Source organism: Chanodichthys erythropterus, chromosome 12 (genome assembly GCF_024489055.1).
Source record: "Chanodichthys erythropterus isolate Z2021 chromosome 12, ASM2448905v1, whole genome shotgun sequence".
NCBI lineage: Eukaryota > Metazoa > Chordata > Actinopteri > Cypriniformes > Xenocyprididae > Chanodichthys > Chanodichthys erythropterus.
In genome coordinates, this window is record NC_090232.1 from 55,778,834 (window position 1) to 55,801,853 (window position 23,020).

The window sequence follows — 23,020 nt, forward strand, 5'->3', positions numbered from 1 at the left end:
AGGTCAAATGTGTGCAAAAGCAAAACAAAAGCTCCTGGAGACTCAAACTGTGCTGCAACTCCAGACTAAACCATGACTTGATCGAGCAACATTAGAAGAAATGTGACGAATCTCACCTTCTGCTTCTAAAGCATCCAGAACGCTCAGCTGCTTTCATGGGAAGAGCATCACTGGACTCTTATTTTCTGCTCTTTGTTGAAATGATTTATTCACTCCAGCTGAATAATGTTGAATCTGACAGATGTTGTCGAGGCTTCGTTCAGGTGGCCTGATGTTGGAGGAAGACTGAGACTGTTGTAGAGACATGAAGCTCAGAGAACATATTCTTAAATATCTGTGCTTCAGCATTATTATACAACAAATCAGATTTCAGCTGTCTTCTATCAGGAGAAATAAAGGAAAGGATCATAAGGACACAGAAATAGTGCTAATGACATAGAAGTGGCACAACTTACCCAACATTAGGGGTAAAGTATGTTGTCACTGGGGAATTTGAATTTAGAATAAATTAATAAAATATTAGTTTTTTGTGCATTATCCCATGACAGTCTTACTTTACAGCACATTGTTCAGAATGTCTACCATTCAGAATATTTTCCATGCAGTGAAATATCCAAATTATTCCAATGTTAAATTCTGAGACAACAAAATAAAGTTAAAAAAAAAAAAAAAAAACATTTTATTAGAAAAAGAAAATATTTAATGTTTCTCATTACAGTTTATCAAAATTTTGTGTGTTTGCAGAGAAATATTATCACATAAAAAGATCTGGATTATATTTGCCACAACTATCCTTTTTAGACACATTCTACATTTCATACTTTATGTAGAGAAAAGTTTGCTCACCAAAAATAGAAAAATATTTATTTTATGTTCTCACCACAGGTGGCGCTTCGAGCTTAATGGCTCTTCATCAGTCAGTGAACACAAGAGCTGCATCTAAAATCACATACTTCCCTACTATTGAGTAGGTGAAAAACACTGAGACAAAAGAAGTGTGTCTGAATTCACTGTACTCATAAAACAATATCAAAACATACCCGGATGACCTGCTACATCTGGTGAGATTCTGAAGTTTGCAAATGATGGACACTTTACTATCCCATGAGGCCATGGGAGAGGATATATGAATGGCAGTGAAGTGATGTAACGTCACATGGTAATGACAACATGGCGAATGTAGCATGTCCAGATTACATTCATACTATAAAGAACATATGTTTTATCTGTCGTGAAGTAATTACTCATTAAAAATAATTACCTACTCAAGAGAGTGTGTGATTTCGGATGCAGCCATACACTGATAAGCCCTTATACAGACAAACCTAGATCACATGATCCCACATGACAACAAAAAAGGGCAACAAACAAATCACATAACTAGAATAAAAGTGAAAACATCAATTATCTGAAAACAAATATATACATATCAAGAAATACCTGACTGCAAAAAAATTCCAATTAGAAAATGGCTGACTGCAAGAAAACAAAAGAAAATACCAACAACATAACGAACATAATGCAATAAATCCACACATACAGATCAATAACATAATTAAAGAAAAGGCTGAATATCAAATTCTTCATTGAGACCGTTAGATTATAATAGATTCAAAGTGTAAATCCAATATGCTTCACGTTTTAAAATCTTTTTTTAATATATATATATATATATATATATGTATAGTTTAACAGTATATTTATATTATTTATATATACATATTTTTATATTGATATATTCATTTAATAGTTTAAAATGTAATTTATCAACTTAAAAAAGTGTTGTTCACTGGACTTCTAGGGTTGTGATGCCTAATGACAATTCAATGTTCAGCAATATGAGTTTTAAGCTATCTGCTCGGTTTGTCCATGAAAATCCAGAAGGGCAGTGTAACTTATAAATGACATTTGCTGTTTTACAGGAAATCGTTCCTCGAATCTTAAAACTTTTTCATCTGAAAGATCTCAGTGCATAACCCAGAGTACACTGACCCTTCACTGATGTCTAGTCCACACTCCTCAAGATCTTCTTTGTAGGAAATCAGATTACCTTTCTCCAGCTGTTTAAAGGCCAGTTTCCCAAGATTCAGAAGAATATGATCAAATGACTTGGCTTTAGGTTTAGGTGCAGGATGATCATGGTATTTTGTTTTCATTTGTTGCTTCTAAGAAAGTAAGAATTTTTACTGTCCTCTGTAGTTGAGCCTTTGAGAAAGAGGAAAAGTGATAATAGGTCAAAGAGTAAGAGATCTCACAGATTTACAATATTGAACTGTGTTTTGACTGAAATGCCGTTACATTATTTTTTATATACATTTGTAAACAAACATTCTGCTAAAAGTCAGTTATTTAAAGTTACTATATACAGTTCCTATTTAAACCTTCAACACTATACAGTACCTTCATTGATCCTTGTTGGTGTATTGTGTACTGCAGGGTTTCAGCTGTAGTTGATGTTTAATGGGCCTGTGATAGTGTTTCTAGTGAGTACAGGAGCATTTACACTTGCACCTGTGTCAGCTGTTACACCAACACTGTCTCCAGTGGGAGTGTTACTGCTCATCTTCACTGAAATAGAGACAAAGGCACATATACAAGCTTCTTAAAGTGATTTCATGACATTAAAATTAATGATAATTCTCTTTATTACCATCCTTGTGTTTGTTCTCTAACTGTTTAGAAAAATAGTTCTGGTTCATCTTTCTCAGTGTCTCAACACACTCTGAGATGCTCCAATCAGGATTTTTACAGCAGATACTGATCTATTTAAATGACTTAAGAACATACTGACAACATCGAACGTTCAAGAAAGCGTAAGAAAACTGATCAGAGGCTTTAATAGTGTATGGTATTCTCTTGAGTGGGCTTTTTCTAAATGCAGTATGATTTCCATTTACATGATTGTGACTCACACTCAGTAACTATGTTTAGCGCTGCAGTTGTTCATATCGTGTACTTGTCTAATTTTCATTTTTGTAACTATATTGTTACAAAAAAATGTCTCTGTTACGTATGTAACCCTCGTTCCCTGAAGGAGGGAATGGAGACATCTCGTCGAAGAGAACCGATGAATTGAGATCTCGCTAGAGTGACCAATCTGCTTGCGTGCTGAAGTGATGTTGTTAAGTATCTCTTGGGGTAAGTCACCTAGAACCTCTGCGTCCCATTCAGGGGCCAGACATGGAGTTTCCAGAGGTCTGGGTGTGGGTGCCACAGGGGGCCCCGTCTCTGAGAAAGAATATCTTTCCTCAGAGGAATCGGTCAAGGAGGGGTTGTTGCGAGGAGCATCAGATCTGGGAACCAGGTCCAGCTGGGCCAATAGGGTGCAACTAGCAAGACCTGCTCCTCGTCCTCCCTGACCTTGCACAGTGTCTGTGCAAGAAGGCTCACTGAGGGAAATGCATATTTGTATAGACCCCGGGACCAGCTGTGTGCCAGTGCATCCGTGCCGAGTGTTCCACTGGTCAGGGAATAGAACAAATGGCAGTGGGTGGTTTCTGGAGAAGCATACAGGTCTACCTGTGCCGCTCCAAAACAATGCCAAATCAGCTGGACAGCCTGGGGATGGAGTCTTCATTCTCCTGGGAGCACAGCTCATGATAGCCAGTTGGCCACATGGTTGAGTATGCCAGGAATGTGAATGGCACAAAGTGATCTCAGATGCTTCTGACTCCAGAGGAGGAGATGGAGGGTGAGTTGCAACATGCGATGGGAGCGTGGACCACCCTAATGTTTGATGTACACAATTGCCACAGTGTTGTCCATCCAGACCAGCACGTCTTTGCCCTGTAGGTGCTTTTTTAGGAGGCTCAGTGCAAGACGTACTGCCAGAAACTGTTCCAGGGGTACTCCTGCCCACAGAAACAAGGATTCTGACCACGGCTAAAAGTTTGGTGACAGGCCGGTGTGACTTTCACCTGGTGACTGCCGCATTGCCATTCTTATCTCGGGACCCCAATGTCTTCATGAAAGTCACAGAGGCGGCCCTTGCTCCCATGAGAGAGCGTGGGGTTCACATCCAAGCAGTGTTACAGCTGCTGTGGCTGCCATATTCCCCAAGATCCTTTGAAAAAGTTTCGCCATCCTGACTTTGAACATGTTCAAGCAGTTTAGCACGTCCCTATGTGAGATGTGCTGTCCGTTCGACTGAGTCCAACTCCATACCGAGAAAAGAGATCCTCTGCACTGGCAAGAGTTTGCTCTTTTCCCAGTTGACCCAAAGTCCCAACTAGCTGAGGTGACTGAGCACTAGGTCCCTGTGTTTGAATAACTGATCCTGGGACTGTGCTAGTATGAGCCAGTCATCGAGATAGTTGAGGATGCAAACCCCACGCTCTCTCTTGGGAGCAAGGGTTGCCTCCTTGACTTTTGTGAAGACATTGGGGTGACAGGGACAGCCTGAAGTGCAGGAATTTGTACTGATATGCGCATGAAAGACCTGTGTCGAGGGAGAATCAAGAAATGTAAGTACACATTCGTCAGGTTGGTTGCTACAAACCAATCTTGGGGACGGATGCATTCAAAAATGCGTTTATGCACCAACATTTTGAACAGTAGCTTGTGTAAGGCTCAGTTCATAGTGTGTGAGAAGGCTTGGTTGTGTCTCTCACTGCTGCCCGCTGGCAACAGAGGAGAATGAGAGTGGTCCGGTTCTGCACCATCCACTGTTCTCTGTACCCTATTGGGACTAAGAGAGGAAGGAAACTGCTCTTTTTTTTGACAAAGTGGGAACTGCTGACTGTGGGGCCAGTGGCGGAAAAGGTATGCGTGTACCCCTTGACCATCCCACAATCGAAATTTTTTTAACCCCCTGAATGAGATCTGGGAAGCGCTTATCAAATAAATTTACTTTACCTGCCTCACTATTCAGACGTTGCTCGGATCTCTTAGGATTTATCTGATCAAGTTCATCTTTCTCAATTATTGCAGTCCAGGCAGACTTCTGATCCTCTTCTCTGATAAGAGTCATTTCAAAATCATTCTCCAGACGTGTCTTTACCTTGAAGAAGTTTGGGTCAGTTTCTCTTCTGAGTGTGATCCCTTCTTTGGGATGGATAGTCAAGGCACCTGGAACGTTAAGAATGTGTGGCGTTTTCATCCGAAATGGCCTGTCAGGTCTGGGATGCGGGATTGGGTAACTTGACTTTTCATTCTTCTCAACTTTTTCTTTTGCACAATCATCAACCGGAAAAAAGTAGACATGTAGAATGAGAGGAACTTTAGAACGCATGTAGAGAAGAAGATCGCAGTGTTCATCCACTCGCATTATCCAACTTATTATTAATGTTTTAAGAGAGAAGGATGGTTGGACAATCTTAGCATGGAATCGGGTCAACTGCACAGGTTCTGTTGTTATTCCCTCATCTTTTACGGTGAGGACTTTCACAGCATCTTTGAGAGAGGGGTCAGACTCTCCTAAACAGGCGTAATGGGGCAGATGAACTTCCTCCAGTTTCCCTGAGATCACCGTCACGTCAATCACTGGAGCGATCCGGTTACACTGCAGCCTCTTCAGCTCTTTGTTGAGGAAGTGTCCGTCTACAGTACAGTACTGAAGGGTAACTTCATAGTCACAAACCCATCGCATTCTGGTCCTGACACACTCGTAACGGCCTGGGTCAGTGCTGACCCTGAACTTTGACCCTCCTTCATCTGTACAGGCCGACGGCTCAATCTGAACCCACTGATCAGAATCAGCTATATGGACACAAGACTGACAGTTCAGCAGTGGGTGAATATTGAGCCCAGAAGGTTTGGGGTCAGAGAACCTGTGAAGAACCAGAAGAAGGAGGAATGAAAGAGTCAGATGGTTTTAAACAAGGTAAAAAATTAAATGATGAATAAACTAATAAATAAAACTCAATACTTGGCTGGTGACTTTATCTACATAAGTTAGCACAAATTAACAATAAAAATAATAGTGTTTAATCTAAGTTAATGTTAATTTCATTGTTTATTAATACATTATTGAAATCAAAATTTGTATCTGTCAATATTATTTAATGAACCTAAAGTAACATTAACTAACAATGAACAATTTAATTTTTATATTCCATTTGATAAAAATCTCATTAAAACCATAATAAAATCAGGTTAGTATAAAGGTAGTGTATAATGCTGTGACTGATGCCTGTTATGTCTGTCACTAATAACAAACATATATTTATAAACAATCATGCATTTTCTAAATGAAAACTATACAATAGTTTAAAAACAAATATAGTTTAATGAGGGTTTAAGATATTTTTTATGTAGGCTCTATGTTTAACTAGTCTGCATGAAATTTATGTTTAAATGAACTCTAAATATGTTATGTATAGCTAATTGCCACACCTGCTTAGCATTTATAACGTAAACAATCTTTATTGATATGAAAATACCCCAAATCAAAAGAAAAAACACACAAATCATATACTTTCGTAATTGTGTGTTTATTAGCTTCTTGTTTCACATGTAGAAATGTTTCCTCATTTTGTTTTTCATGGAGCTCAGAATGAGGAAGTGTGCATAACAAAGTCATGCAGGTATATGGTTATGCAATATGATTGACAGCTCCAGACCGATGCTCACTGTCATAATTCATGCAAACCCGGAACAGGAAGGAAAAATATATATTTATTGGTATTGTATGAAAATATATTGAAAAATATCATATCGTGCATCACTAGTGTTTAGTGATGAATGAAGAACAGAGGATTGAACTATTAATCACAGTCTGGAAAAATTCTTCACTAAGACACAGTATATTTCACTCACCCAGTTGTGTGTGTATCACTGTCGTTTCTCACAGGAGGTTGTTTGATGTCACACAGAAACACTGAGGAATTACACTCATAAACACCTAATCCAGCATAGAGAGATTCAGTGAACGTGGTGTTGAATGTGTGTAAGTGTGTGAGTGTATATATGTCAGAGACGCTGTAGAAGGACAAAGTGCCGGCCGACACGTCCACATACACTCCTACTCTATTAGAGGATGAACTGATGTCAGGTATCTTAGTGCTGTTCTTATTGTGACACACAGAGAATCCATTATCAGTGCAGTTCAGACTCCAGGATTTGTCATTGTATCCAAACACACAATCTTCACTCCATCCTTTCCTGCTGATTCCTTTATATGTCACTGATATTTCAGCATGTCCACTCCATTCAGCCTCCCAGTAACAGAGTCCAGGCAAACCCTCTTCACACAGAACCTGACACCACTTCTCAAATCTCTCTGGATGATCAGGATACGGCTGATTCTTTAACACACATGTCACCTTCCTGTTCTTATCAGACAGAATGAGATAAGTGTTTGCTGTGTTTGGATCCAGTGTGAGATCACAGGCATCTGAACACAAGAAGAGAGAAACATTTCACTAAATGAGACAAATCAAAATCAAAACACTGAATGATTGTGTGTGTCGACCTACATTTTTGTGGTCCTGCTGTAATTCTGCACTCTCCACAATGATCCACACTATATAAAAAAAAAACATGTCATTAATTTTCTAAAAGTAATACAAAAAAGAAAAAGAAACACTCACAATATGTTGTGTGACGCAAACTTAGTTCACCAAAAAATGACTGATCGTTTAGCCTGATGTTGTTCCAAACCTGAATGACTTACTTTCTTCTGGGGAACATATAAGACAAAAAAAGAGACATTTCTCAAAATTTCTCCTTTATCTTTATTAGTGTTACTGGATCTTAAGTGCTGCATTTGACACTATCAACCACAACATTCTTATATGTATATCTATACTACGACATATGCTCTTAATGACAAATGCAGAACAGTTAGTTCATGCGTTCATGGCCTCAAGGCTAGACTACTGTAACGCTCTACTGGGTGGTTGCCCTACACGCTTAATAAACAAACTCTAGCTGGTAAAAAATGCAGCAGCTAGAGTTCTTACTAGAACTAGGAAGTATGACCATATTAGCCCAGTTCTGTCATCACTGCATTGGCTTCCTGTTAAACATCGTATATATTTTAAAATCTTGCTTATTACTTACAAAGCAATAAATGGTTTAGCTCCCCGGTACTTGAAAAAGCTCTTAACACATTATAGTCAGGGGTGCACATACATGTTTTGGTCTGGTTCTCGAGGGAGCACCTGAAAATGCTGCATAGTACATACATACATGCTACAAGCTGCCTAAATGTAAACTAACACTATTTGCTCACTGTAGAAATTAAATATAGGTTTGTCGTTGTTAAAGCTGTATTTTTTTTATTTTATTAATATTAACGGCATGGATGACAGCAGGAATATTAGGCTGCTGTCACTTTAACACCAAATGCACAGACCGAATATACTGACACACATCTGGTTTCTTTCTCACTGAGCAGCAGTGGACTACAGTAAAATAACACACCTTCAAGGTGTGTATAATTTACACTACTTTATTAAATGAGTCCTAACTGATTGGCACTAACACTTTTCCTGAAACTCTAACCTTCATTAAAGCGCCAGGTGAAGGGTTGCCAGATATCACAAAACACCTAAACAAGCCCTTAAAATGTAATATTGCAAAACTATCAGTGGAACGAATATAAACAATATAACTAGTATTACATCCTACAAAGTTAAAAGGCTGGAAATGTAGTTTATTACAAATAGAACAGTTCAATATAAGATGTTCACATATTATAAACTGATTGAGGATGAGATTGAAAAATAATAATTCAACAAAACTTTACATTTTAATTATAAATTGTATTTAATATCAACCGAGGGCACAGGATTTCTTACACATGGGGGTGGGGCAAGAATCGATTTTGAGTCAAATTATGACCCCAAGAATCAATATGAATTGAATAGTAAGATTCCAAAAGATTCCCACCTATAGTGTATGTGTCCATTCAAGCGCAAGTAAATGTGAAAGAGGACTCAATAAGGTGTTCAAGCACTGTCTGAAATGTGTCTATCTCTCTCTGCGTGCACGGCTATGCGCACAGATAACAACGTATGAGTCCCAATTTCCACCTCTTCTTCTGCATTTAAAACTGTTAAATGTGTAAATTGGCAAGACAAAACATGTTCAAATGATCAACTTTCACTCCCTCATGTCCCATTTATATCTGAAGGCCATATAATTTCTGTGATGCAGAAGGAATCGCGGAATCCAGTCATGAAAATGGAATTTACAATATAATGCAGATGACACATAAAATGCGCAAATTATTGGATGGTTGGATGAATAATAATAAGTAATTAATTTTGCGACATGGTCTGTGAAAGCGCAAAAGACTGCTATATAAATATATAATTTGCTTGTTCTGCATGTCTCAGAGTGAATCAGTGGTGCTGTTTTATCTATTACATACTCAAGAATGCATTATGCTCATGATGTTTTCAGCATCTGCCGTCTCACAATATGAGGGCGTGAACACATGAACATATCCAGAGCTGCTCTGAGAGAATGCTTAATGAGCATTTCATCACTTTATTTGAGAAAAACCATTGTCAACTACACTCTGAAACTCAAAGGTCTTCATTACAACCTTTCTGGTGTGCAGACGCAATCGCACTTCGGCCGCAAGTCTTTGGGGCGGGCAAAGCACTTTCAACAGTGTTTATTACTACGGGACAAACAACACCAACACAGTTTGGCACAGAGCTCTTGCTAAAGATCAAAAAGCTATCTCTGTTGTGCCAGCGTCCCTTTATAGCTTCTTTGCATGGCGTCACATGCTATGTCATAAGTTAGCACCAATAAGGATTGGATTATTCATGCTTCAGGCACTCTACGCTGAGGGCATTCCCAAAAAAGTCTTTACAGACTTAGTGCAAGTTCCCTCACAAGAATTGTGAAAAGTGTTGATTTTTGCATTATATTTAGATCTACTCCTATCACATAGAAGGTTGCAGCAATGAGCATTGAGCAGATCTTGTGAATGTAGTTAAAAGTGCTTGTTTACCAACAGGTGTCACAAATTGTCTACTATGTGTGGCACATTTTCCATGTTATCTTTGTGAATGAAAATGAGAAATGTAGATCTTTAAATTGAATATTACTTCAATATAATGTTGATGTGAGGTTGAATTGTAAATGGATGTTGTTTGGATTGTAGTCAGAGATATAACCTGACAACATGATCATTCGTAAATAAAATAAAGGTTCTGAATAAAATATTTCATATTAGAAATTAAGTGTAGGTTTAAAGTTCTGCATGTAACACAAGTAATCATATTTTTATGAAAGCAGGGATACTGTTGGAATAGCCTCTTAATGCAATATAATGACTGTGTTCAGATGAGTGAATGTTTCTCATAGCCTATCTTGTGCTTTTGTTCTTGTTTATTATTTTTATTTAGTCATTTCAAATTCTGCTTTAAAATGGTTGCACAATGTACAGCATAGTCTACAGATTTGTTTTCATAGCCTTTATATTACAGATTGTTTGGAGAACAACATTGGGCAGGATGTGGAATAATAATAATAAAAATAAATAAATAAATAAGTGATTGAAATTAAATTGTAGTTTTGGGGTTTTTCATCTTACTAATCAAAAAAGTAATAGAAAAATTAATCAATTATCAAAATAATTGTTTATTGTGGCCCTATTACAAATCTCATCTCTCTGTGTGAATTCAGTGTTTTTGACTCCCATAGTCTGCCACTACAGGTTTACACCTACCTGGGGTCAGAGGTCACTGATTTAACACTGAGTTTAGGAGGATCGTACATGAATCGGTCACTCTTCAGAGACACACAGTGTTTTGTAGGTGTAGATTTTCTCTTTCTCTTCTCCATAATGACAAACTGACTTCAGACCTGCATATGGAAACACAGAGAACAGCAGTTTGTGGAGGATCATTTTCTTCTGAAGTCCATAAAGTACTGGTTTACTGACTGTGGCCAGATTTACTAACAGCTTGCGGTAGCGCAAATCCTCTTTTGGCATTAAAAACCACTTTCGGGATTTACTAAAGACACGCAGTGTAAAATCAGCGCTGAAAAGGTGTGGACTGAGTTGTTTTTGTGGCTGACCTTATTGCATGTGCATTTGTAGGAGTTTCCCTTTCAGACGCAAAATTTATGGGAGGAGAGTATTTAAATGATTCACGCAACGTGATTTACTAATGTTTCGCTCATCAGTTTACTGCTATTTGCGCCATTAGTTAATGCCCAAAAAAAGCATGTCTTAACCCAGTTTGCGACATGGCTGCAGTTGTTGCTGCTGGGAAGAGACACCGCAAAAAACAGAGAGCACGTGGTAGAAGGGAGAAATTATTTTCCACTCGTTTTCATTTCTTTGGAATAGCAGAGGAAGACGTTATCATTTGCCAAGCCATGTTAGTCTATAGATGTGTGCGTGTTTGTCAGATTACATGAAGTGAAATGGCGAAGAAGTGAAGTGAAGAAGTGGCGCCCGTGTCGACCCGCACCTGATGAGCATCAGCTCTGCTTATTTGCATCCCAACTCTCATTTGCGCTGCTCTTGTTAGATTGCGTTGGAGCCTGTTACACTTTTCTAATGCTTAATAGCTGTTCTCCCTCCACAATAATGAGTTCCAGTGTATTCAATTGATGCAGTTAAACAATCAGATACAAAAGCAACAACTATGAATCATAATATGATTCCAACAGATTTATTATCATTTGTAGTCAAGTCATCTTCATTTACGTATGTAGCACTTTTTACAATACAGACTGTTTCAAAGCAGCTACACAGTAATAATAGGAAAATTTCTTTCTTTACAAATTGACATTGCCAAATTACTTGTCTGGCCCACATAATACAGAATTATTAGTCGTTTCCATGGATCTATGTGAACTGTAATAATTTTGATAATGTTCTATCTATACATAGGGAAAGGAAAGGAGGCCTTTGCAGGGGATAGATTAGTTGACGCAAAAAAAAGACGACAAGCAAGTATGGCAGGTTAACAGGCTAGCGAAATGCAAGTGCGTTGTGCTAGCGATAATGATTTAGATTAAAGCTAGTGATTTCAGATTAATGTGATATTAGACAATATCTGATACTATGGTGATGAGTAAGCTATATTTAACAATATAAACAAGAAGGAATGATAGTATATAGAGAAAGCTAAACGGAGCTTACAGACACAAAAAAAATGTGCCATACACATAACACATTATCTGCTTCTATAATTCAATTCATGTAAATTGTTAGGCTGCATAGATGAGGTCAGCCGGAACCGGGAACACTTCCCATAACACCTGATGTACTCGCTACATCATAAGAAGAATGGCATCTACGCTAATATTAGTCTCTCTCGGTTTATCCTGAGGTTTGCCGCAGTCTGCCAGATCCAGGCCGTATCCAGATGAGATGAAGGACCTGCGCCTAGACATGATGAAAACGCAGCCCTGATGTTTCAACTAAATTATCCCCTGTGAAGGGGATGTTTCCCATTTCCCTTTCCTTTCCCTATGTATAGATAAAACATTATCAAAATTATTCCAGTTCGCATAGATCCGTGGACACAACTAATTTTTCTGTATTATGCGGACCAGACAAGTAATTTGGCAATGTCACTTTGTAAAAAGCGTCTGCGCACATACACATTCAGACGCACCTATAGGCTAAACACGTTAATGAATGGCAAGAACGCATTTAAAGTCTTCTGTTTTTAGTTAAAAGGTGTCATTTAAGCGGCCTCTAAGTTAATAATTAACGATTTTTACAACAGAACTGATTCAATCAACAACCATCTTTAGCTTTATAATAACTTTTCCCTAGAGCTGCTGTAGAGCCAAAACAATCTCTCTCCATTAATTTTCCTATTATCACTGTGAAGCTGCTTTGAAATAATCTGTATTGTAAAAAGCGTTATATAAATGAAGATGACTTGACTTGATTTGGCAAAACACTCAGCAGCGAGACAGGAAAGCGTGTGGTGTGTGGTCTCTGACATCCTGCAACTCTTTCTATCTATCTTAAATACTTCAGATGAAGAATTTCATCTTCAAGACAGATAAAGACCCTAAGGTCAACAACAGAATGGCTTCAGAAGAAGATGATCATCAATGTTTTGGACTGACCCAGTCAGAGCTCAGATCTGAACCCAATCAAAAAACTTGTGCAATGACTTGAAAAAGGCTATTAAGGTCCTATGAAACCAGTTTTACACAAACCAGCCATCAAAAATACGTCAGTATGTCATAACCGATCTTCTTACTAAAGCTGAAAGTCTGTGAATCGACGCCTGGAAGTATTTAGTATTTACTGTAAGTGTTTACTTTCCACCTTTGTATATTTCAGATTGTAAAGAACCCGTAAATTAATCACAAGTAAAAGCAGAATCCCTAGAGCTCGATATCGTTATAATCCTAAAGATGAACTTGAGCACTTTTACAAGTGTCACAACTCCATAAAATAAACTGTTAATATTTGAAGATCGAGTGCTAAAATACGAAAATATTGTACAATAATATGACATGATAACAGAAGCAGATAAATGAACTTACGGTAATGTGATATTTATGTCTGTTTCAAAACTTCTGAAGGCGAATTTCCATTTCCTTTACTTTCGTTTTCTGCACAAAGGTGTTTCCCCAGAATGCACATGCACAGAGGCCCCAATAAACCGCACCCATCACTCTGCTTCTTTTAGTTTTCACTGCATGAAGAGAGGTGTATCCGGACTAGCAAACTCCTGTATACACCACTGATTTCTGAAAGTATCCACAAGTACTCCTGACCTTATATATCAAGTTCCACCTGTCCAGATACTTGTAATGATACATGCAACAGCCATTTGTAATCCCCATGGCAAATTATCCTCTCAAGGATTTTGTCCGGGGACATTTTCACACTTAAACCAGACAGATATTGAGCCACTGAGCACACAGACTTTCCTAAAAAGTAATTTCATTGGTCAACTTGAAATTTATCCCACCCAAAACACTTACAGCAAAGTGACTTCATTGCTTTTCTTTAAAATATATCCCTTCCAGAACCATTAAGATGAATGATTTGATTGGATCTCTTTAAAATATTTCTGTCTCAAAACCCTTAAGGTGAATGATTTGCTTGGTTTTGGTGGGTTTAATTCTATCATGAAGGATGTTTAGCACCACCTACTGTATACTGGAGTGTGTGACAGAATGACTTCCTCGATCTCTAAACCTTACTTCCATCTCTTGAAAACTGACCATAAAACTCCATCAGTTAGGTCTGAGCCCATTGCTCTGCAACTGGATTCAAGATGTCCTTACGGAGCGCTCCCAGGCAGAGAGACTGGCCCTTATACATGCTCCACTATCACTGGTACTCCTCAGGGGTGTGTGCTCAGCCCCATTCTGTACTCTGTGCTCTTCTCCCACGACTGCATACCTGCATTTCACACCAACACTATAGTAAAGTTCGCACATGATACAACTGTAGTGGGGTTGATCACAAATAATGATGAATCAGCTTATAGAGCGGAGGTGCAGAAGTTGGCGGATTGGTGTTTGGAGAATAATCTCTTATTGGACACTGGGAAGACAAAGGAGCTCATCATTGATTTTAGGAGATCCCAGGATGGGGATTATGCTCCAATCTTCATGAGTGTAGAGAGGGTGGAGAGGTGGTCCAGCATCTGTTTCCTTGGAGTTTATATTGCAGATGACCTTACCTGGGCCACAAATGCCACTGCTCAATTAAAAATGGCACAGCACTGGTTGTTTTTCCTGAGGACAATAAAAAAGGCCAGTCTGTGAGAGGAATTGCTGGTAACCTTTTACCGCTGCTCCATAGAGAGCATCATCACATACTGCATCTCTACATGGTTTCTCAGTTGCAATGCAGTGGATAGAAGATCACTTCAATGTGTCGTTTTCTGCGCACAAAGGATCATTGGAATTCGACTACCAGCACTGGAGGATATATATAGCACAAGATGTCTCAAAAAAGGCAACAAGTATCTGTAAGGACTCCACACACCCAGGTCACCATCTCTTTGAACTGTTATATCATGAACATACGTGCAATTTTGATGCTGTTTAAAATTATTTCTGCATTACCTCACTTTATGTGGCAGTATACTTTGGTTGCACTGCTGTTCATACTGTTTAATATATTGTTTAGACTATACTGTCTATTGTTACTGTTATTTTATTAGTTATTCATTACTTACTGTTTTAGGCATCTTTTAGAGTTAGAGCTAATTAAATTTCGTTGTTGTGTACTACAGTATGCATACAATGACAATAAAGATTCTTAATCTTATTCTTAATAATCATCTCTCAGCCTTTCTTCTTGACCAGGAGTGAAGGAGGATCCTGACGACTGAACACACTTCTGAATCTGCTGCTGAACACACAAACACCTGTAGAAATGACATTAGATTTCAGAAGACTCCATTAATAACTGAGAGAATGAAAAACACAAACTCCACATAATCCAAGAAAGACTCAATAAGGCCGAGTCTGAAACTACAGCCTCTACTGAGAATCAAAGCTTGAGATTGAAACAAACACTCACTGATATCTGATGTCTTCCTTCAACTGATTCTGTCCAATCAGAGGAGGATTCATTATGATCAGAAATATTTCATTCATTCAGTTCGTCAGATTGACCCAGAACACCTGATTATAAATACATGCAGATATCAGCTTTACTTTGGCATGAACATTAACGGATATTTTAGTCAATAAAATTACTAAAACTAAAATAAACAAAATAACTCAATGATATTATTTTTTTTTAAATATAAAACGTAATAAATAGTACAAAAATGTAATAATACTAAAACTGAAATTCAGCTGAAAATAATATAAAAATAAAATCTAATGTAAAATATCAGTCCTATAATAAGATCTCTTCACAGTGTGCAGTAATTATATAAACGATACTGTCAGTCGCCATAGTTGCACAAATGAATGAGATCACTGCATTTATTTACATTCAGAAAGTCTTTTTGCTGTCTTTAGATCAGTGTAAAGATCAAAATAAGCACACACACTATTTTCACTGTGACGGTCTCGAGCTCTCAGTGTGTCTGAATGTGCTGTCAGTGTAAAATATTGATTTTAAAAGAGCCGTCTGGAGACGCAGCGGTCTGATCCTTTCATCTGAAGCCCGTCTGACTTACACTCTCTCTAGAGTTCATGTTCCTGTGTGTTTCTATCAGCTCAATGATGACAACAACTCTCACAACTACAACAGTGACAGATGGAGACTCTACTGGACTCCTTTCTCTAGAGTTGTTGCTGAATTTCATGACATTTTAGTCCACAAAACTGAAGCAAAGCCTAAATGAGGCATTCAATACAACATATATTAGATTATTACTGCTCAACAGGTTTCATTCTGTCTCATTTCATCTTCAGGTTTCATCTTCTGTCTCATTACAGCAGCTGCTTTTACATCAAAGTCCATTTAAGACAAGTTGTTTCACTCAGCGGCCATATTTGAAACGCCTCTCAGGCTTTGGTGGGAGGTGCACGCGCAATCTGCGCGATATCCATAAGTTATTAAAGGATGGTTTAGTAGGCTATTATTATATTTATTAATTTAATATAAACGTGCGAACTAATTAATGGTCTAAATGAACGACTACTAGAAAAATCTTTAGTTGGGGCAGCTCTTGGCACAAGGAACCGCTCCACTTTAAAATAAAATTCGTAGCATTACGAAAAGTGCAGTAGCTGCAAATCATGTCATGCATGCGTAATGAGTCTTTTTTATATATATTTGTTCATTTTATTATTAACTTTTTATTAAATATAACATTGTAACATAAAATTGTAGGGGTGCTATGGGGGTGCTTTGGTATGTCTTGGGAGTGCTGAAGCATGCCAGTTGGTGATTGGCTCTTATTTAGACGGCAGAACTTATTCCGTCATATTGAGCGTTGCACATTCTCCCATTCAAAACAATATGATTGACGCGTCTTGCGTTATTCTATAGTCTTTGTTTTACATCCTGTGAAAACATAATCAAGTGATATGACGTTTTTGATCCGCCTGCATTGAAACTATTGTACGCGAACTACATTAATAACTATTGATTTTTACAATGGAATGAATCCATATCGAATTTATTTAAGCTGGACAATGACACATAATTTCTGCTCTTTGTTGAAATAATTTATTCACTCCAGCTGAATAATGCTGAATCTGACAGATGTTGTCGAGGCTTCGTTCAGGTGGCCTGATGTTGGAGGAAGAATTCATAATAAATAAAAAAAATATATGTCTTACTTTACAGCACACTATTCAGAATGTCTATCATTCAGAATATTTTCATGCAGTGAAATATAAAAAAATACCCTAATGTTAAATTCTGAGATCTTCTCATTGCAGTTCACCAAACTGTCATGATCCTGGTTTTTTCCCCTCTTTCTCTGTCTCCCTCTTGTGGTCACACACTCTCACGCACACACTTCCACTTCTCCGCTCATTATCTCTTTCAGCTTGTTCCCCTTTCATTCCCTTCTCCTCACCTGTCCCTGTTTCCCTCTTGATTTTCTCTGCTTCTTATTCCTTCTTCCTAGCCCTGTCTTGTTTTCGGATTATTCAATGACCTCTCGTGAGAAACGCCAGCACTTGTTGTCTTGTCTTGTCCCGTCTGAAGTTACTATTTCTGCTGTGAGAAATAAGTCTGTGTATTACCCAGCTGTGCCTGTTTGCAGAGTACCTGTTCTGCGCTAGCCCTTGGCTGTTCACCCTGGCTGCTGTCCTCATGGTTTTCAACCGGCTGTACGCATCTCGGGGTCCCTGCCTCTGTCCTCGGGGAGGTTAAGACAGATTTCCTTTGTTCCAGTCGTTCTGGCAGTTTTTTGTTCTGGCTCTGTTTAATGCCAGTGTTTTGTGTTTAATCTGACAACCCTGTGAGGACCATTTACGTTTTTCATTAAAGACTGTTTATTTCTTCCACCCCTGGTCTTCCATAATTTCCGTCTAACAGAATAATCCGACCAAAGATGGACCAGGCGAGTGGTAACCCCCTTCACAGTGCGGTAGAGCTCCAGGGTGCTCTGCTGGGCAAACATGAGGAGGATTTATCCGCCGCGAGACACGCCGTTGATTCCCTGACGGCCCAGCTCTCGGATCTTACCCAGCAGTTCCAGCACTACCGTCACGAGACCTCTGCTTCAGCTGGACAGCGCGACTCTTCGGAGCCACGTATAAACAACCCGCCGTGTTACTCTGGTGAGCCTCTGCAGTGCCGAGCCTTCCTCACCCAATGCGAGGTTGTTTTTTCCCTCCAGCCGTCCACCTATGCCAAGGACCGATCTAAGGTGGCTTATGTGATTTCTCTTCTCAATGGACGAGCTCGAGAGTGGGCGGCAGCGAACTGGGAGGCAGAGGTGGACTGCATTTTTAAGTTTTCTCTTTTTAAGGAGGAGATGATCCGAGTCTTTGACCGGTCAGCACACGGTCACGAAGCATCCCGCCTCCTATCCACCTTGCGCCAGGGAAAGAGGTCAGTCACTGATTTTTCTGTTGAATTCCAAACCCTGGCCACAACAAGTGGATGGAACGAGCCGGCACTCATCGCTCGTTTTCTCGAGGGCCTGAATTCTGAAATTAAAGATGAGGTCCTGGTTCGAGAGGTTTCTGACACTTTCGATTCCCTAGTCGAGTTGGCTCTCCGCATCGAGAGACGCTTTGAGATGCGACGAAGGGCTCGCAGAATGGAGGTTTCGCTACTTCCCGCCTCCTCGGCGACTCAGCCACCACTATCATCCGTTGCTGAGCCCGAGCCGATGCAGCTTGGAGGGCTTCGTATATCCACACAGGAACGCCAACGCAGGATTATAAATCGCCTTTGCATGTACTGTGCTGCCGCTGATCATTTTGTCTCTAGGTGCCCAGTAAAAGCCAGCGCTCGTCAGTAGGCGGAGGGTTGCTGGCGAGCGCTACATCATGGGTCTCTCCGCCTAAGTCCAGTACCTCCCTTCCTGTACACCTCCGCTGGCCGGGATCGTCAGTTTCCTGTTCTGCCTTACTTGATTCGGGGGCGGAAGGGAACTTCATTGATGAGACTTGGGCTTTGGAACAAGGTATTCCTCTCTTAGATTTACAAGATTCCACCCCCCTATTCGCCCTAGATGGCAGTTCCCTTCCTAGGGTACAGAGAAGGACCTCTCCATTGACTCTTACAGTTTCAGGAAATCATAGAGAGACTATTTCTTTTTTTATTTTTCATTCCCCTTTTTCTCCAGTGGTTTTAGGCCATCCGTGGTTAGTTCTCCATAACCCCCAGATTAACTGGGCGGAGGGCTCTATTCTCTCTTGGAAAGTGTCTTGTCATGTCGATTGTCTGTCTTCTGCTGTGTCCCCTGTCTTGTCCGTAACTGTTTTTCAGGAAGAGCCGGGTGATTTGTCTGGGGTACCGGAGGAGTATCACGATTTGCGGGAGGTCTTCAGCCGTTCCCGGGCCACTTCTCTCCCCCCCCATCGCCCGTATGACTGCAGTATTGATCTTCTCCCAGGTACAACGCCCCCTTGGGGAAGACTATACTCGTTATCCGCTCCCGAACGGGAGGCGCTCGAGAGTTACCTTTCTGATTCGCTCAACGCCGGTACCATCGTTCCCTCCTCATCTCCAGCGGGGGCCGGTTTTTTCTTTGTTAAAAAGAAAGACGGCTCCCTGCGTCCCTGCATTGATTATCGGGGTTTAAATGATATCACTGTCAAGAATCGTTATCCTTTGCCACTGATGTCATCTGCCTTCGAAGTCTTGCAGGGAGCTAAGATTTTCACAAAGCTCGATTTACGCAACGCCTATCACCTAGTGCGCATAAAGGAGGGGGATGAATGGAAGACCGCGTTTAACACGCCCCTTGGGCACTTTGAATACCGGGTTCTTCCGTTCGGATTGGTCAACGCCCCCGCGGTCTTTCAAGCCTTAATCAATGACGTCTTACGGGACATGCTCAATGTATTTGTGTTCGTCTACCTCGACGACATTTTGATCTTCTCACCATCACTCCAGGTGCACGTTCAACATGTTCGTCGTGTCCTCCAGCGTCTTCTGGAGAATCGACTTTATGTAAAGGCCGAGAAATGCTCTTTCCACGCCTCCTCAGTTACGTTTCTAGGTTCAGTCATCTCGGCAGAGGGGATCGGTATGGACCCGGCTAAGGTCCAGGCGGTCACTGATTGGCCTGTGCCCGAATCTCGCCTCGCGCTTCAACGTTTTCTCGGGTTTGCAAATTTTTATCGTCGTTTCATACGAGGTTTTAGTCAAGTAGCCGCTCCCCTTACGGCTCTGACCTCAGTCAAGTCCAAGTTTAGGTGGTCAGAATCTACGCAGACAGCGTTTGACGTTCTCAAGTCTCTTTTTACTACCGTGCCTATCCTTCTTACTCCTGACTTCACTAAACAGTTTATAGTCGAGGTCGATGCCTCTGAAGTGGGAGTCGGGGCTGTTCTTTCCCAGCGGTCCGCCGCTGACGGACAGATACACCCCTGCGCTTTTTTCTCTCACCGTCTTTCTCCTGCTGAGCGCAATTACGACGTGGGCAACCGCGAACTGCTCGCCATCCGTCTAGCGTTAGGCGAGTGGCGACAGTGGCTTGAGGGAGCTCCCGTACCTTTTATTGTCTGGACTGATCACCGAAACCTAGAGTATATCCGCAAGGCCAAGAGACTAAACGTGCGCCAAGCCCGCTGGGCTCTATTCTTTACCCGTTTCGATTTTTCCATCTCGTATCGTCCGGGTACCAAGAACGTTAAGCCTGACGCACCCTCGCTTTTATCCGTCAGCGCTTTTGGTGGTCGTCTTTAGAACGAGACGTGCGACGGTTTATTGCCTCCTGCGATACGTGTCGCCTCATTGGGTCATCCGTTAGCCTTTCGTCCGGGTTTCATCCCAAGACGAACGGTCAAGCAGAACGGACTAATCAGATTGTCGCCCGTATGCTGCGCAGTCTCACTCATCAGAATCCCGCGTCCTGGTCACAGCAACTATCCTGGGCCGAATACGCCCATAATTCGCTTCCCTCCTCTGCTACCGGTCTTTCGCCCTTCCATTGCTGTCTCGGCTATCAACCTCCATTATTTGAGTCCCAAGACTCTGAATCTAATGTTCCGTCAGTGCTAGCTTTTATTAGCCATTGCAAACGCACCTGGAGGAAAGTGCGATCTGCTCTCTGTCGAGCTAGAAGACGCATGACAGTTTCGGCTAATAGGCGCAGAATTAGAAGTCCTCACTACGTTTGCGGCCAAAGAGTGTGGTTATCCACTTCAAACTTACCTCTCCAGTCTGAATCACGTAAGTTGTCTCCCCGCTTTGTTGGACCATTCCGCATTGTAAAGGTCATAAATCCTGTCGCAGTAAAGCTCCTCCTTCCGCCTAATTTACGCCGGTTTCATTCCGTGTTTCATGTCTCTTGCATCAAACCAGTCATCCGTCCTCCTTCTCGCCCGGTCCGCGTCCCTAGTCTTGTCGATGATACCCCTATCTACAGGGTTCGCCGGATTCTCGACATGCGCCGTCGGGGACGCGGCTGTCAGTATCTTGTCGATTGGGAGGGGTATGGTCCTGAGGAGAGAAGCTGGGTTCCCTCCCGGGACGTCCTGGATCCTTCACTCATCGATGATTTCCTCCGGTCTCGCCAGTCGGCCTCAGGAGCGCCAGGAGGCGCTCGTTGAGTGAGGGGTACTGTCATGATCCTGTTTTTTTCCCCTCTTTCTCTGTCTCCCTCTTGTGGTCACACACTCTCACGCACACACTTCCACTTCTCCGCTCATTATCTCTTTCAGCAGGTTCCCCTTTCATTCCCTTCTCCTCACCTGTCCCTGTTTCCCTCTTGATTTTCTCTGCTTCTTATTCCCTCTTCCTAGCCGTCTTGTTGTCGGATTATTCAATGACCTCTCGTGAGAAACGCCAGCACTTGTTGTCTTGTCTTGTCCCGTCTGAAGTTACTATTTCTGCTGTGAGGAATAAGTCTGTATATTACCCAGCTGTGCCTGTTTGCAGAGTACCTGTTCTGTGCTCGCCCTTGGCTGTTCACCCTGGCTGCTGTCCTCATGGTTTTCAACCGGCTGTACGCATCTCGGGGTCCCTGCCTCTGTCCTCGGGGAGGTTAAGACAGATTTCCTTTGTTCCAGTCGTTCTGGCAGTTTTTTGTTCTGGCTCTGTTTAATGCCAGTGTTTTGTGTTTAATCTGACAACCCTGTGAGGACCATTTACGTTTTTCATTAAAGACTGTTTATTTCTTCCACCCCTGGTCTTCCATCATTTCCGTCTAACACAAACTTTGTGTTTTTGCAGAGGAATATAATCAGATGAAAAATTGTGGATTCTATTAGCTACAACTATGCTTTTTATTAAAATTCTACATTTCATAATTAATATACAAAAATGTACATCAATTTACCAACCAGTATGAAATACACAGACAAATATAAATATTGCTATACATTTACTTTGACATTTAATTTGCTTTACCTTTCCTGTAGAACATTTGCTTAGATGTGCAAAAACTTAAATTTATTTGTAATGTAACTATGAATCAATATTTTGAAAGACATCTCATTGCTGCACCACATATATTTTGATAACTTCTGATTAACGTCTAATGTATCATCATTAGAGAAGCCTTGGGTTTGACAGATGTTGCTGTTTTAAAACAGTTTAAAAAGATGCTCCTTGAGCTCAAAGTGTGAATCAGACCAATGTTCAGAAGTGGTAAAGCTTCTCTTCCTGAAGAACTGAGATGAATTTAGCTTTCACATCATCTCTGTGTTTGCGTATAATGTCACAGATCTTTCTCATGCTCTCCTGACTGGTTAAACTCTGTGTGATTTCTGAATATTGTTCCTCATGAACCAGTTGCTGCTGTCAAAGTTTATCTGCAATTATCTTAATATTTTCGACTTTCAGAATGAGATGTCTCTGATAAGAGACATTTGAAGATCATTCTCCAGATGTGTCTTGATCTTGAAGAAGTTGACTCACCAGGGCCGTGCACAGACCTTTTGAGGGGCATGTGCTGAAACTGAAAAAGGGCACCCCCCCTCCCCCCTCCAAATAAATAACACAAAACAATAGTTCCCTTTCAGTCGGTCACGTTCGACGTACGTCAGTAGTGGCCGACGAATTGGGATATCGCTTAGAGAG

General features: G+C 40.7%; 1 protein-coding gene across 1 annotated transcript; it reads right to left on the reverse strand.

Moving 5' to 3' along the window:
* Positions 1–743: 743 nt before the first annotated feature.
* LOC137032012 (NACHT, LRR and PYD domains-containing protein 1 homolog) lies at positions 744–13,557 on the reverse strand. The gene is made up of 7 exons (XM_067403468.1): positions 13,429–13,557; positions 10,631–10,767; positions 7,416–7,462; positions 6,757–7,333; positions 4,855–5,768; positions 2,401–2,568; positions 744–2,205 (listed from the first exon to the last, which is right to left on the reverse strand). Exons 2-6 carry the CDS (start codon positions 10,744–10,746, stop codon positions 2,441–2,443), a joined length of 1,782 nt encoding a protein of 593 aa, XP_067259569.1. The 5' UTR covers positions 10,747–10,767; positions 13,429–13,557; the 3' UTR covers positions 744–2,205; positions 2,401–2,440.
* Positions 13,558–23,020: the final 9,463 nt, after the last annotated feature.